Source organism: Aphidius gifuensis, linkage group LG5 (assembly GCF_014905175.1).
Source record: "Aphidius gifuensis isolate YNYX2018 linkage group LG5, ASM1490517v1, whole genome shotgun sequence".
Lineage (NCBI taxonomy): Eukaryota > Metazoa > Arthropoda > Insecta > Hymenoptera > Braconidae > Aphidius > Aphidius gifuensis.
In genome coordinates this window covers 4,453,046-4,468,491 of record NC_057792.1, presented here as the reverse complement: position 1 = coordinate 4,468,491, position 15,446 = coordinate 4,453,046, and the positions used below count along the sequence as shown (strand labels likewise).

The 15,446-nt window shown below is 22.2% G+C and overlaps 4 protein-coding genes across 5 annotated transcripts; all 4 read left to right on the top strand.

Annotated features, from left to right (window-relative positions):
- Positions 1-2,753: 2,753 nt before the first annotated feature.
- On the top strand, positions 2,754-6,881 carry LOC122857020 (juvenile hormone esterase-like). 2 transcript variants are annotated; one of them, XM_044158988.1, is made up of 12 exons: positions 2,754-3,149; positions 3,209-3,346; positions 3,411-3,573; positions 3,635-3,820; positions 3,884-4,083; positions 4,147-4,303; positions 4,365-4,495; positions 4,564-4,841; positions 4,916-5,741; positions 5,811-5,852; positions 5,925-6,060; positions 6,293-6,572. In XM_044158988.1, exons 1-9 carry the CDS (start codon positions 2,943-2,945, stop codon positions 5,091-5,093), a joined length of 1,638 nt encoding a protein of 545 aa, XP_044014923.1. In that variant the 5' UTR covers positions 2,754-2,942; the 3' UTR covers positions 5,094-5,741; positions 5,811-5,852; positions 5,925-6,060; positions 6,293-6,572. The 2 variants fall into 2 exon arrangements, with proteins under 2 accessions (XP_044014923.1, XP_044014922.1); XM_044158987.1 differs by having other exon boundaries at positions 5,925-6,881.
- A 1,236-nt stretch (positions 6,882-8,117) lies between these two features.
- On the top strand, positions 8,118-12,024 carry LOC122857021 (solute carrier family 26 member 10-like). The gene is made up of 14 exons (XM_044158990.1): positions 8,118-8,529; positions 8,704-8,814; positions 8,889-9,050; positions 9,127-9,237; positions 9,313-9,482; positions 9,565-9,654; positions 9,725-9,799; positions 9,940-10,044; positions 10,111-10,244; positions 10,322-10,661; positions 10,740-11,012; positions 11,081-11,260; positions 11,347-11,473; positions 11,789-12,024. Exons 1-14 carry the CDS (start codon positions 8,484-8,486, stop codon positions 11,998-12,000), a joined length of 2,136 nt encoding a protein of 711 aa, XP_044014925.1. The 5' UTR covers positions 8,118-8,483; the 3' UTR covers positions 12,001-12,024.
- An 801-nt stretch (positions 12,025-12,825) lies between these two features.
- LOC122857017 (signal peptidase complex subunit 1) lies at positions 12,826-13,908 on the top strand. The gene is made up of 3 exons (XM_044158985.1): positions 12,826-12,964; positions 13,144-13,203; positions 13,284-13,908. The coding sequence occupies exons 1-3, from the start codon at positions 12,920-12,922 to the stop codon at positions 13,476-13,478; spliced, it is 300 nt and encodes a 99-aa protein (XP_044014920.1). The 5' UTR covers positions 12,826-12,919; the 3' UTR covers positions 13,479-13,908.
- A 653-nt stretch (positions 13,909-14,561) lies between these two features.
- Positions 14,562-15,349, top strand: LOC122857016 (histidine-rich glycoprotein-like). Its single transcript, XM_044158984.1, has 4 exons — positions 14,562-14,691; positions 14,763-14,821; positions 14,892-15,189; positions 15,259-15,349. Exons 1-3 carry the CDS (start codon positions 14,671-14,673, stop codon positions 15,148-15,150), a joined length of 339 nt encoding a protein of 112 aa, XP_044014919.1. The 5' UTR covers positions 14,562-14,670; the 3' UTR covers positions 15,151-15,189; positions 15,259-15,349.
- Positions 15,350-15,446: the final 97 nt, after the last annotated feature.

Genomic DNA, 15,446 nt, shown 5'->3' with positions numbered 1-15,446 from the left:
TAAATAAATGACTAATTAACACCAAAAAAATATATTAAAAATTCACCAAATGTTACAATTAAATTAGGCAAAAATTAACAAAAAAAAAATAATTCAAAATGCAATTATTTAAGAGTATAACGAGGACACAAAAATAAATAAATAAATAAAAAATATGTGTTAAAATAATAATACCATTGTTTAAATAAAAAATAAAAAAAATATATTACAATTAAATTCTAAATGTGATTATTATTGATTGCGAACGTAAGGGTCGTCAGAAAGAGAGAAAGAAATAAAAAATAAACGAGATATTTTTTTTTTCTTAAATAACAAGCAGCCTAAAAAATTTTTTTATAAAACAAATAATTAAAAAAATATTTTAAAAAATGGTTAACATTGTGATTGCGCGCGCGGTGACGTTAGACGGATGTGATATATAAACCTAATTGATGTGTTGGTTATTTGAAAGAAAAAAAAAAAAAAAAAATGTTAAAATAATTTAAAAAAACGAGCATGTAAACCCTATAGATATTATTGCGCAATACCGCATACATTGTGATACCCCACTCCCCTGCCACATAAACAAAAAAAAAATAAATAAATAAATAAACTAAATAAACAAAAAAAAATAAAAAATCGACTGATATTTACAGGATATTGTTCCGTTTGGATTTCCCAAGGAAGCCGGGGGTATTCAAAAGCAATAAATGAATGTAGGTGAGGGGGATGAGTTTCGCCATAAACCACCCCCTAAAAAAAAAATTAATTAAACAAAAAATATTAATAGTAATATATAGTTTATAATCAATTAAAATTTACAATATATAATATTTGAAACAAAAAAAAAATATAAGAAAAAAAAAAAAAAAAATACAAATGAATAATAATATAATAATAAAAATATACATAGATCATAAAAATTCACACTTGCATAATAAATACAAAAAGAAAATAATAGTATATAATCATTTATTAATTATGGTTAAATAGAAATAACAATAATGCCGAAAAAATAATAACATTAAGGCGAAAAATAAAAAAGTTAAAATTGAATTTCGATTCGAAATAAAAAACGTTGGGGGAGTTTTTTTTTTTCTTTTTAGTAAAAACTATGTACGTATATACATAAATATAGAGTAATGTATTAATATTTTTTAGATTTTATTTAAGAATGATGATATAAAAAAATGGAAAATGAAAAAAAAAAAAATAAATAAAACGTGCATGACGAATATGAAAGAAGTGTTAAAAAAATGATAACGCAAGGTTAACTATATTTATAGAAATATGTTGAGGTATGTATAAAGACCTGATAAATAACAAAAAAAAAAAAAAAAAATTATTATTCATAGAAAGGAAACGTTAAAATAGTTGACTTGACTTATTAATAAAGAGTAGAAAGCAATATTAATTTCACACATAAAAAGTGTATCATTAACTAAAAAAAAAAAAAAAATTAATTTAAACATAAAATTATATATACCTTTAATAAATAGGTACATATATAAATACAATATTCATATATATAACATGGCATTTAAAAAATGCATAATTAATAAGTTGAAAATTATATTTAAATAATATAGATTTTAAAATGACAAAAAAAATAATAATAATGTCGCATCGTGAACATAGAAAAGCAATTGATGAAATAATTAAAAACTGATATAAAAAATATATATATAATTATTTATAAATTTGCATGAATACGTAGAGCAATTGAAGCAATACTAAAAAAAAAAAAAAGCAATATTCATCATTTTAAATTAATATAAATTAACTAATTAAAAAAATAATGAAAATAAATTCAAAAAACGTAATCGCAAATAATTGATTTAAAAAATATATAGAAAAAAAAAAAAACACCACTTATATTATTAAAATTACTTAATAATTTTAATGAAAATAATATTTAGATATTATAAATAATTACGTAGATGCTAATATGACAAAGCATATAATGACAGTTAATTTTTGAAAATTGATTTTGGCTCAATAAATGTTTACAAAGAAAAAAATAAAATAAAATATTTGAAATAAATTAAAATAATAAAAGCAAATTTATTTATTTATTTATTTTAATTTTATTTATTTAATTTAAAAATAAATATTATAAATTTTGATTAGTGTTTCATTATAGTACTGGTTATTTGTTATGAAAAAAAAATTACTGTAACTTGATAAAACACCAAATGAATTTGTATGTTTTTTATAAATATTAATTGATTGTTCATTTGAATGCAAAATATATATTTATTTAAATATTTATTATATTTATTTAAATAAATATGTATATTTAAAAAACATATTTCCACATGATTTTAATGATACACTCATTGAAAAATTGATTAAAAAAAAAAATTAACGAAAATACATTTAAAAAAAAAATAAATAAAAAGACAAAAATGATAGTGACGCTAGATTTATTAAAATTTAAGCTTTATTCTCGTTAAGAGATAATTATTGTAACGAATATTTACATACGTTTGTATTTATAAATTAGTTAATACAAAACTCCATTCCATTGTGACACGATTTAAAACAATTAAAGAAAAAAATATAAAGAAAAAAAAATATACAAAAAAAAAAAAAACGACGTTGTAAATTTAAATGATGAAAATAAATAAGAAAATATTTAAAAAACACAAAAAATAATCAAAATAATTCCTTCTTTCCTACTATGATTTATTTTTTTTATTTCTATTTAAAAAAGTCAATTAATTTATGTAAATTTTATTTATTATTGTATCGTATATTCCCCTCGACTATATACATAAAATTATTTATGAATAAACTGATAAACATTAAAGAGATACTTGTATTATCACAAGATAATTAATCTTGTAATAACACATTTATACTTAACAAAGTCGTGTAATAAAAAAGCAGTAATACACAAACAAGCGTCAGTATCATAATATTTTTTCAAGAGATACATTATAGTTTAATTATTATTCGAAATGATACAGTATTTAACAATAATTTTTGTGTTATTAATTTTTAAATTATCTGGTTCTTTGTCTGAGAAATTATTAACAGAAATAGTTAGTACAAATAAAGGACCAGTACGTGGTGAAATTGTTAAAACTGTACAAAATTTAATTGATTATTCAGCATTTAGAGCAATTCCTTATGCAAAGCCACCAATTGGTGAACTAAGATTCAAGGTATTTTTTTGTTTATGATTTTATATATAAATTTTATTGTTGTATTAAATATTTATCAGCCTCCAGTTGAAGCTGATCCTTGGAATGAAGTTTTAATTGTCACAAATGAAGCAAATTTATGTCCACAATTAAATAGTACTGATAAATCATTTCGTGGAAATGAAGATTGTCTTTATCTCAATGTTTTTACACCAAAGGTAATTATTATTTATCAAATAATATGAATAAAAATGTTATTTAATAATTTTTTAATTTTTTTAGATTCAATTTAATCCAAGTGATGATGAATTATTAGCTGTGATGGTATGGATTTACGGTGGAGGATTTTATGAAAGAGATATAAATAGTTCACGATATGGACCAGATTTTTTAGTTGAAAATAATGTTATTATTGTTGATATGAATTATCGAGCTGGAGCATTAGGTAAAATTGTTAAATAATTAAAAAATACATTTATTTATTAAATCGTAGAATTTTTATTTAGGTTTTTTATCGTTGAATCATCGTAATGCAACTGGAAATATGGGTTTAAAGGATCAAGTACTTGCATTAAAATGGGTTAAAAAAAATATTAAAAATTTTGGTGGTGATCCAATGAGGATTACAATATTTGGACAAAGTGCTGGTGGTGCTGCTGTTATGTATCATAAAATATCTGATGCTTCACGTGGTAAGCTAATTTTTCAATATACAATAAATTTTATTGTATATTTAATTTTTTCCAATTATTTAGGATTATTCAATGCATCAATATCAATGAGTGGATCAGTATTAAATCCTTGGGCAATATCATCAACTGATGAAGCAGTATCACGTGCATTTTTAGTTGGTAAAAAACTTGGTATTACAACAACCAATAAAGAATTGTTATTGGAAAAATTATATAATTCAACACCAGAAGAACTTGTTCGTGCTTCTCAAATATCTGTTGGAGTAAGTAATTAATTATTTATTCAGTTAATTATAAATTAAAAATTTTATAATATTATATTATAGATAGATTTATTTTTTAAACCAACAATCGAAGATCCTGATATTGCAACAGATCCATTTTTAACAAATTGTCCAATTAAAATATTAAAATCACAAAATTATACACAACTTCCAGCTATGCTTGGATTTGTTGAATATGAAGAGCTTCAATCTGGTGATGGTTAGTATTTAAAAGAGATAATTTTATAAATTTTATCAAATATATAATATGTTTTTAAAAGAATTTTCAAAGATTGGAGTATCATTAATACAATTAATCAATTCAACAAATATTTCGAAATTAATTAATACAACAGAGCTAGAAATATGGGCAAAAAAATTACATGATAATCATGTTTATGCACTTATCAATGTAAGATTATATAAATATATTTATTCATAATTTAAAAAATTAATTTAATAGCTTATTTTGATTTACAGGCAATAAGTGATTATTTATTTGTTGCTGGAATTGATAAAACTCAACAATTATTGGCTGATGGTTCTGCGCCAATATATTATTATAAAAATTCATTTGACTATGATATGTCATATCACAAAGTTGAAAATAGATCTAATCTTAATGGCACTGCTCACAGTGATGATATATATCATATTTTTTGGCTTGAAAATGCTCATCAATCACTCGATCCATCTAGTGACATAAGTAAACATAGAAATAAATTAGTTAAATTATGGACAAATTTTGCTAAATATTTGTAAGTTTAATTTTAATTATTTTATACCACTTACATCATATGATGATTATGTTAATTGTCATTTTTAATTTAAGTAATCCAACACCAAATGGAACTTTAGATAGTCTTTGGATTCCATCAGGAAAAGAAGGAATGATTTTAGAAATTGGACAAACTGATACCAAAATGGCACCAAGACCAGCCAGTTCATTTGTTCAAATTTTACAAAAACTTACATTAAATTTTGAAGAAAAATTAAATGGATGTTTATAATAAAAATTAAATATATGTATCTACTGACATTTAAAATGAAATTATCCTTATATCAATTCAAAAACAGAAAAATAAAAAAAACCAGTTATTTTTATTTATTTATAAAAAATTTCAGGGTCGTTTGTTAGTTTGATCATCGATCCATATCGATATGCTTGTTATAATCAATTAAAAATACTTACATTAGCATTATTATTATCTTGACGTTGATGATCAGTCATTTTTTTTTCCATCAGCTGTTTTTTTAAATTAACAACAATTATTGTAAATTAAAAATTATCACTTTATGTTGTACGATTGTTAATAATAATTTTTTTTTTTTCTCAAGTGCATTTTAATTATTTTTAAAAATTAAAATTTACGACATTAAAACAAGGAAGTTATCAGTATAATTTATTACTGCCAATTTATTTATCATGATGATTAGCATATTCTTGTGTTTATCTGATAATTTGTTTATGTTTTTAAATTTTTTATATTTCTTTTCCCCCACTACGAATCATTCGAATAGTATTTAACACGCTCAGTGAGCATATCATCATTGATAAATCCAACCGAGACGAGTTTTTTGTTTCTAAAAATTTTATTTAACAACAAAAAAATTAAAAATGATTTATAAAATTATTATTTTAACACTTGTTTGTACATGTAAGTATAAAAAATAATTTTTTTTTTTCGATAAATGTTTGTTTATTTTATGTGTATTTTATATTTTAGATGTTGTTTGTAATGACATGAAGGAATCAACATTACCAGAAGGTAATATACATTTTTCTTTAAACAATATATATTTTCATTGATAATAAATAAATTAATAAATTATTTTTACAGTTCCCGAAGATGGAACATGTGTTGAAGGACAAAATTACCGATTAGATTGCAATACATGTCATTGTTTTGGTAACAATCAACTTGGTTGTACTCTCAAAGGTTGTCTCCCTTCAGGTGTATTATGAAAAAGAAAATGGTAATTGATTAAAAAAAATTGTCAATAATTTATAATATCAACAAAATAATTACTTGAATTATTCGAATAAATAAATTACATTTTATATATATTTATTTATTTAATTTCCATTGTTAATAAAAAAAAATAAAATAAATAAAGTAAAAAAAAAAAGAATTCAATAAAAATATTTAATTAAATTATTTGATAAATTAAACAAAGCCAGTAAGAAATTAAATTGAATAAATTGAAGGTTTGATTACTACTTGATATCGAGGACAAATAGAAAAAAAATAAAAATGTGATTATTGCAAAATACAATCGATGCTACAATGACCATGAGTCTTTGACCTTCGATGCGTATGTATTACACTTGTATGCTGGTTAAATTAAAAACGACAACGTGCCAAGATTTTTCCTCTACCAAAAATAACCCCCGGAAGAAAATTCTTTAAAATATAACAACAATATTTATGAAATTTTTGACGAGAATACAGAAGAAATTAGCATACGAGAATTTTTTTTTTTTTTAAATATTTAAACTAAATAAAAATATATTACTTGGAAAATTTTTAATGCTTTATACTTGACATTAAAAAATAGAAATAATATGAAAAATTAAAATGATATTTATTTTATAAACAAATGGAATTTTTTTGAATAAAAAAAAAAAAAATATATACGGTATTTGAAAAACAATTTCATAAACATCAAGTTGAATAAACATATAATTATTTGAACTTGTTATCTTGTATATTTGTTCGTTTATTAATTATTCATCACCAACAATAAAATGACACATGACTGTTCTGTTTCCGTACAGCACTATCATCACCGAATTACGAAATTATTATGATCAATAGTATCGTTTAGACAATCAACAAAAAATGTTCACAAGTTGCTCAACTATCAAGTGTAATTTTTCCCTCAGTTTTTGTATTTTTAAACACTCGGATAATTGTGATAAATAATTGTCACTGTTAATAATTTAATTTATAAAAAAATTGGTAAGTTATATTGATAATTTAATTGTCCATTGACAATATGTGATTGTTAAATGAAAAAAAAAAAAAGCCAACGAGCTTATAAATAGAAATTTCATTGTATTTTTTTTTCTTTTATATATTTAAATTAATTTAAATTAACTCAAATTAAATAATGTATTTAATTTTTTTATTTTTTATTTCAACTGATCATTTACAAGTGAATAAAAATAAATTAATAAAAAAAAAATCACGTGGTGTTGAATAATTAGATATTCATTGTTATTTTTATTAAAAAAAAAAAAAAAAAAAAATTACCGACGAATTTCGAAAAGAAAAAATTCTATTTGTAACTTTTAATAATTGTAGAAAATAATAAATTAATTAATGCTTATATAATATGTATTTAATGATAAAAAAAAAAAAATTATTTTTATCGTAGTTGACATAAAATAAAACTTATCCATCACGTTCATTGTACCCATGTAAAAAAAGACGGAATTTTTTTATACCTAAAAATACAAATTATCTTATCATAAAGATTCTGTTATTTTTTTTTTAATTTTTATATATTTTTACAAGTTTACGTTTATTTTTAAAAAAATATTAGTGTTAAAAAATAAAAAAAATAATAATTTAACAAGTTCCAATGTCATTTTTAATGACCTTTTTTTTTTTGTATACTAATATTTAAAAAAGAAATTTTACAATTGTATCATAAATCTAGTGGTAATATAATTAACCATGGACAATAAATATTAAGTAATAATGTTGTAATAACTCAAGATCAGGTGAAATCGTTGCAAGTTAATTTTATTTAGTTTCAAGTTAATAATTTATCAGTTGGTTATTGTCATTGTCAAGTATCACATCTTTAAATATCTGGATTAAAAACGAAATTTAAAAAATAAATTATTTAAACAGTAAGTAATGATAAATTAATACTGAAAATAAATAAAACAGTAATAAAAAAAAAACTTTAATCTGATATTAAAGTCTGGTTAAATAAAAAAAATTTTTAAAAATTAATTTAAATATAAAAATATTTTAATTTGTATGATATTTTAAATGCACTATTATCGGCCATTGAGCTGGTAAGTTTGATGACTCAATGTGGCTTAAATGTATATATGTTGAGCAACAAGTGATTAACAAAATCCTTAGCAACGTTGGACACCACGCCATTGTGATCACGTGTCGTTAAATCAGTCTGATATCAAGCTTTGTTAATCATAACTCGTGATTCAATATACACGCATATATATTAAAATTAATAATTCAATTCTTCATTGTGTTTTGTTATTGTGATTAAAAGAGTCACTTGCGTAATTTGAGCACTTTTCTTTTATACACAAACAGTGTTTTTTCCTCATTTTTTAAAATAACAAATGTATATTTTATTTTCAACATCAAGTAGTGTAATTGTTTGTAATATTTAAAAAGTTTTATTAATTTATCACAATGGAGACAGGTTGTTTGTTAAGAAATGAATCCAATAGTCATTTTGGTGAGCGATATTTGTTCCACTTTGTTGTTTACAACAAAATTTTATCTTTAATTTAAATTATTTTATTTATTTTTATGTTATTATTTTTTTACTGAGTAAATATAAACTTTGTGACACAAATGATAACGATGATTTTTTATTAAAATATAAATTTTTAAAAAAATTTTATTTTAGATAATTTTGGTGATGAAATGATGAATAATCGTGAAGTTATGATAAGACGTCCAGTTTTTCAACAGGATGATATTGATAGAGTTTGTAATTACAATTCACCAGATAAAACATGTAAGTTGAAAAATTATTTTAAATACTTATATTAAAATAAATATATTGATGAAAAAAATTTCTTAATATTTCAGTGAGTGAATCAATTAAAAAAAAATATGATAAATTTAATATAAATATATTTTTAAAAAATTTATTTCCAATATTTAATTGGCTACCAAAATATAATTGGAAAAAAAATTTACTTGGTGATGTTATTGCTGGTTTTACTGTTGCAATTATGAATATTCCACAAGGTCAGATAAAAAAAATTATATTTAACAAAACATATTATACTAATGAAAGTATTAATTGTTTTTTTTTTTGTTTTAGGAATGGCTTATGCTATGCTGGGAAATGTACCACCAATTGTTGGTTTATATATGGCATTTTATCCAGTTATTGTTTACATGATTTTTGGTACATCCAGACATAATTCAATGGGTATTTAACGATTGTTTTTATTGTTTTAAATAAATTTCACTATCAAATTTATGTAGTTTATTATTTATTTATCAGGAACATTTGCTGTTGTTTGTATGATGACTGGAAAAGTTGTACTTAAACATAATTTAAATGTGGATTCTCATGTTAATTCAACAGTTGATGGAGTTATTGGAACATCAACAAATCATGACAATTCAATTCAAATTGCAACGATTGTTACATTTGGAGTTGCTATTATTCAAGTAAATTAATTTTTCATTCATCAATTTGATTTATTTTATGAATTTTTCCACGTTTCTAATAAATAATTTTTTATGTTTAAAGTTGGCCATGTATTTACTACAGTTGGGAGTGATATCTTCACTTTTGTCAGATACACTTGTTAGTGGCTTTACAACTGCTGCTGCTGTTCAAGTAAAATTTATTTTTTAAATTATATATTTTTTTTAATTATTTAAATATTTATATATTATTTATCATCAAGGTTTTTACATCACAAATAAAAGATTTGTTGGGAATACATCTTCCAAGACGTCCTGGTATACTCAAAGTCATTTACGTGAGTACATAATTTTATATTTTAATATACATTTTATTCATCATTTAAAAAAAAACATTAGCATGTATCATAAATATTTTTTTTTTAAATCTTATTTGTCATAACGTGTATCACCTCGGGATTAAAGATTTGACCCGCAGACTTACTATGATGTTTTCAACGCAATTGATGATGTCAATGTAACAGCAATGATCATATCAAGTATCACAATTGTTGCTTTGATATTTAACAATGAAATTTTAAAGGTAATTTTATATTATAATCAACTAAAAACATATGGATATTTTTAATTTTATTAAATTTAATTTTAGCCACGTATTGGAAAATTATGTGCATTTCCAATTCCAATTGAAATGATTGTAGTTTTAATGGGAATATTTGTATCAGCTCAAATGGATTTATCAGATATTTATAATGTCAAAACAATTGGTCTTATTCCAGTTGGGTAAATATACAATTTTTTTGTTGATTATTTTAAATTCAAACAAATAAAATTTAAATAATTTTTTTTTCAATTTACAGACTTCCAGATCCAACAATGCCTGATTTATCTTTACTACCGTCATTGATTGTTGATTGTTTTGTTATAACAATGGTGTCATATACAATATCAATGTCAATGGCACTTATATTTTCACAAAAATTAAATTACGAAGTTGATGCTAATCAAGAATTATTAGCACTTGGTCTTGGTAATTTAACTGGATCATTTTTTTCATGTATGCCATTTACAGCATCTTTATCACGTTCACTTATTCAACAAACTGTTGGAGGTAAAACTCAATTAGCAAGTTTAATATCATGTTCAATAATATTATTTGTTTTATTATGGATTGGACCATGTCTACAACCATTGCCAAGAGTATATTTTTATTTTTATTATAATTTTATCTCTTTTTTTTTATTTAACAAATTATTAATTTTTTTAAATTATAATTAGTGTGTTTTAGCAAGTATCATTGTTGTGGCATTAAAAGGAATGTTTTTACAAATTAAAGATTTAAAAAAATACTGGAGATTATCAACAGCAGATGGTTGTTTGTGGCTTGTAACATTTTTATCTGTTATTATATTAGATATTGAATATGGACTTTTGATTGGTGCTGTTATTTGTTTTTCAAGACTCATTGTATTATCAATCAAACCATACACTTGTAAACTAGGTCTTGTACCAGGAACAGATCTTTATTTAGACACCAATCGATATGAAAAAGTAATAATCAATCATTTTGTTTTTATTTAATTTATATTAACAAAGTTCTTCTTTTTTTTATTCAACAGACTGTTGATGTACCTGGTATACAAATATTGCACTACTGTGGTGGTCTTAATTTTGCAACAAAAATACATTTTCGTAAATCAATTTTTAAGGTAACAGGTGTTAATCCACAAAAACAATTATCACGTCAGCTCAAGGATGATACTAAAAAAATTAAATGTGATTTAAATAATCAAAAATATGTAATTATCAATACAAATATTAGCATGTTTTATTATTTTTTAATTTAACATACTTAATGAATTTTATTTTTATTTTTCATTTGTAGTTTCGAGTACTGATACTTGATTTTTCTGCTCTGACGAATATTGATGCCGCTGGTGTATCAGCTTTGCATTGTCTCATTGATGATTATATGAAAATAAATATTTCGATATACTTGGCTGGTTGCTCAGGTTGGTTAAACTATAATATTAAATAAAAATGATGATTAAAATTACATGAAAAGTTAATCGTTTATAAATAAACAGCGAAAGCTTACCGGAACTATTTACAAATGTGATACTTATGATTGAATAACACTGGTGATACATAAGGAAAATAAAAACGACACTTGTTATTCTGGTTTTATACCGGAAAATATATAAAATTGATTCAATCATTGATTTTAATTTATAGTATTTTAAATTTTACTTACTTTTTTATTTTTCAACAAATTCTTCTGCTTATAGTATTGATGATATTTAATACACTGTATTATATTTTAACAGTTGCCGTATTTGAAACGATGAGAAAGTGCAATGCAACGCAAAGAAATGAACCATTCACTCTATTTCCAACAGTTGGTGATGCAATAAATTATGCCAAATATGAAAATATTGAAAGTGTCAATGTACCAGTTATTGTTTCATCAACAATAGACACTTGGACATCATCACAAGACATAAATTATAATGATAGTAATTACATAAGCCGATTGTAATTTACACTATTATTATAATTTATTTTCTTAATGCTCAATGATTTTATTATTATTTATTTTATTGATTTTGATAAAAAATTATTTTTTTTTATGTAAATATTTATTGACTATTTTATCATTTGATGTATTATTGTAAAATAAATCATTTTATCAATCAAGTGTAGTATTAATAAGATTAATTTTTTTTTTTTTGTAAGATAAGTTGTTGTTTAACATTTTTTCGATTAAAATTATCAAAACTTTTTGTTAATTATCAATGAGATATACAGATTGCTTGTAATCAAGTTGTTTACATTTTTAGATATTGTTTTGTTTTTTTTTACTCACTTTGATGTGATTGATCTGTCGACTGCCGTGGATCCATTTATCCTAAATCAAACTTATCACTTTTAAAATTACTTTAAATACTTTTATTATTACTTTGAGTACTTTTATTTATCACTTAACTTTTATGTTAATAATAAACAATGTAAATTAATAATATAATAGCACACTCGAGATGAACTTGTAACGGTTGAGAGAAAGAAAATATATTTGTAAACACAAAATAGAATGAAAACAAACTCCCAAGTAAACAAAAAAATCCCTAGATAATTTGAATGCAATTTTTAAATTGACAATTAAATATTATATCGCTTAAATAATAATTTCTAATAAGAAAAATATAATCTAAAATAATATAAATTATTTTAAATTGCTTGAAATTTTATTTATAATTTTAACAAAAAATATTTTAACAATGTTTTTAAATCGTTGTTGATTTATGTGGGGAAAAATGGCCGATTGCCGCCGCGGCGCAACTCTACACGTCATATGTCAACGTGTAAATTATTTAGTATAAAAAAAAAATATTGTAAATATTCTTGACAAGTTTGTGTTTCATATATTTTTTTAAGTGTCATTAAATTATTATTAAAAAATGGTTTGGATAATTGACTCAATCAAAGCAATTCCCACACACATGGTAAGTTATAAATTTATTTATTAAAATTAGTCTAAATCTTGTTTATTTGTTTTCTTTAAACACAAATTATTCAAGTAATTTTCAAGGTTAGATGTATTGTTTACCATATGTAATTGTCAGGATAACAAATAATTTATTAAACTTTAATTATTAAATAATAAACAATGTTATTTTTACAGGACTATGCTGGACAAGCAAGAGCTGAAAAATTATCCAGAATAATTGTAACACTCTTTGGAGTAAGTCTAAATTTATTATCAATATAAATTTGATATTTAATTGTTTATTATCTAATTATTAAATGATAAATTTACACCAGGTTGTTGGACTTTTATGGGGTTACATTATTCAAGAATTTTCACAAGCTCTTTACATACTTGGAGCTGGATGTGTTATGGCTGCTTTGATCACAGTACCACCCTGGCCAATGTACAGACAAAATCCTCTTGATTGGCAAAAACCACCAACTGAAGTACCAACTAAAAAATCTAAAAATAAAAAAAGAATTGATTAATATAATTATTTTAATTTACAAAATAATTTAATAATTTCTTAATAAATTTTACAATTAAATTAATTAAATCAATGTTATATGAATTTTAATAAATTAAGAAAAATTGATTAACTATTATTTTAGTATATTTTTTTTACGTAATTATTGTTTTTAATTTTATTGGGATTTTGGATATTTAAAATATTTTAATTAAACGAGTAAAACTTGTTTTTTTTTTTTTGATGCTCAATAAAATTGCGTAATTAATTATAACACCAAATATGGATAATTAATTTGAAATATAATAGTTAATAGACACGCCCATGTGACTATATCCCGTCTCTTATAGATTTATTAGAAAAAAATAATACATGAAAGTATTATGAAATTACTTTCACCATATATGATGCACGACTTCCTACAAATTGTCACGAAAAAAATAATTTTATTTTTATTGTTCATTAAGTATTATAATTTAAAATAAATACTTATTTAAATTTCAATTATGACATTATTATAAATCACTATAGTTGTCAAATTAATAAAATGATAATTAAAAATGAATAATAATTTTAATTTGCAAAAAAAAATAAAACTGTTTTTATCGTTGGAAAGTTTGTTTAATAAAAAAAATGTAACGTAATTTTGTTGATCTTATCAACAGTTACATATTATTTTACCAAATAACGTAATTATTATTTCATTTATTTTTTTTTTTTGGAAATGTAGGTTGTTAAATGTAATCTTGTTGTTTGACGAATTGTTATAAACTACTTTGCTAAAAACAGGTTCAATATTCTCTTAAAAAAAAAACTTGATATTTTGATTTATTTAACATTTTATTAATTCTGTTTTTCTCTTTATTCGTCAAATTGTTGTGTAATTATAACAAAATAATTCTAGTTTAGCGAATCTCTAATTTCTGGAAATCCAATGAGCATTTAAACTTTTTTTTTTTTTTCTTGTTATTCATACGTTTATACATAACATGCGTTTATAACATTTCCTTATTTTTTTTTTTTATGTAATAAAAATGAGTTGGGAAAAAAAATAAATAAACCAGGATTGCGGTAGAAAATTTTGCCCTTCTACATAGTGGTCAAGAATGAGGGTGGGAGCTAGAGAAATTGGCTTTATAAACTCATTGCTGAAAATTTAACAACCAGAACTGTATCAGCTTTTGCATTATCAATTTGCAATAATTAAAATCAACATGTACTCTCACATCATCATTGTGAGTTTATATATTTTAAATTAATATATTTTTTATATTTTAATTAATTTTTTTTAAATGTTTTTTTTTAGCTTGTTACTATTGGAGTTTTTGGTGCTTCATTGGCAGCTCCATCATGGGGTGGACACCAGTAAGTAATTTAATTTAAAAATAAAAATACAATTTAAATTTATATTTAAAAAACAATTTTTATATTTTAGCAAACATGTAGTTATTCATGTTCCTCAACATATACATACTGTTCATCATCATCATACAGAAAAAGTGCCTTATCCAGTGCATCATGTTGAAAAAGTACATGTACCAGTTCATCATGTTGAAAAAGTTCATGTGCCTGTTCCTTATCCAGTACATCATGTTGAAAAAGTACATGTACCAGTTCATCATATTGAAAAAGTACATGTTCCTGTACCAGTTTATCACAAGGAAGAACATGAAGAACAAAAATGGTGGGCTTAGATACAAAGTTCTCTTTGTAATATCATAAATTTATAAGTGGTACGTAATAAAAAATCAAATTTCAATTCAAAATTAATTAAACAATAATATTTTATTTATTTTTTACAGATTTGTTTTTATTTTTTCTTCTTTAATGAATGTATTATTAAAAAAAGAAAAACAATGTTGAATGTTATGCTTCGACCAAATATACAAATTTTTATTTTCTAAAAAAAAACAGAGTATTATTTGATTTTTCACTTTTTTTATTTTAAATAATATTTAACAAATTATAAAACTAACTTAAATTCTTAAAA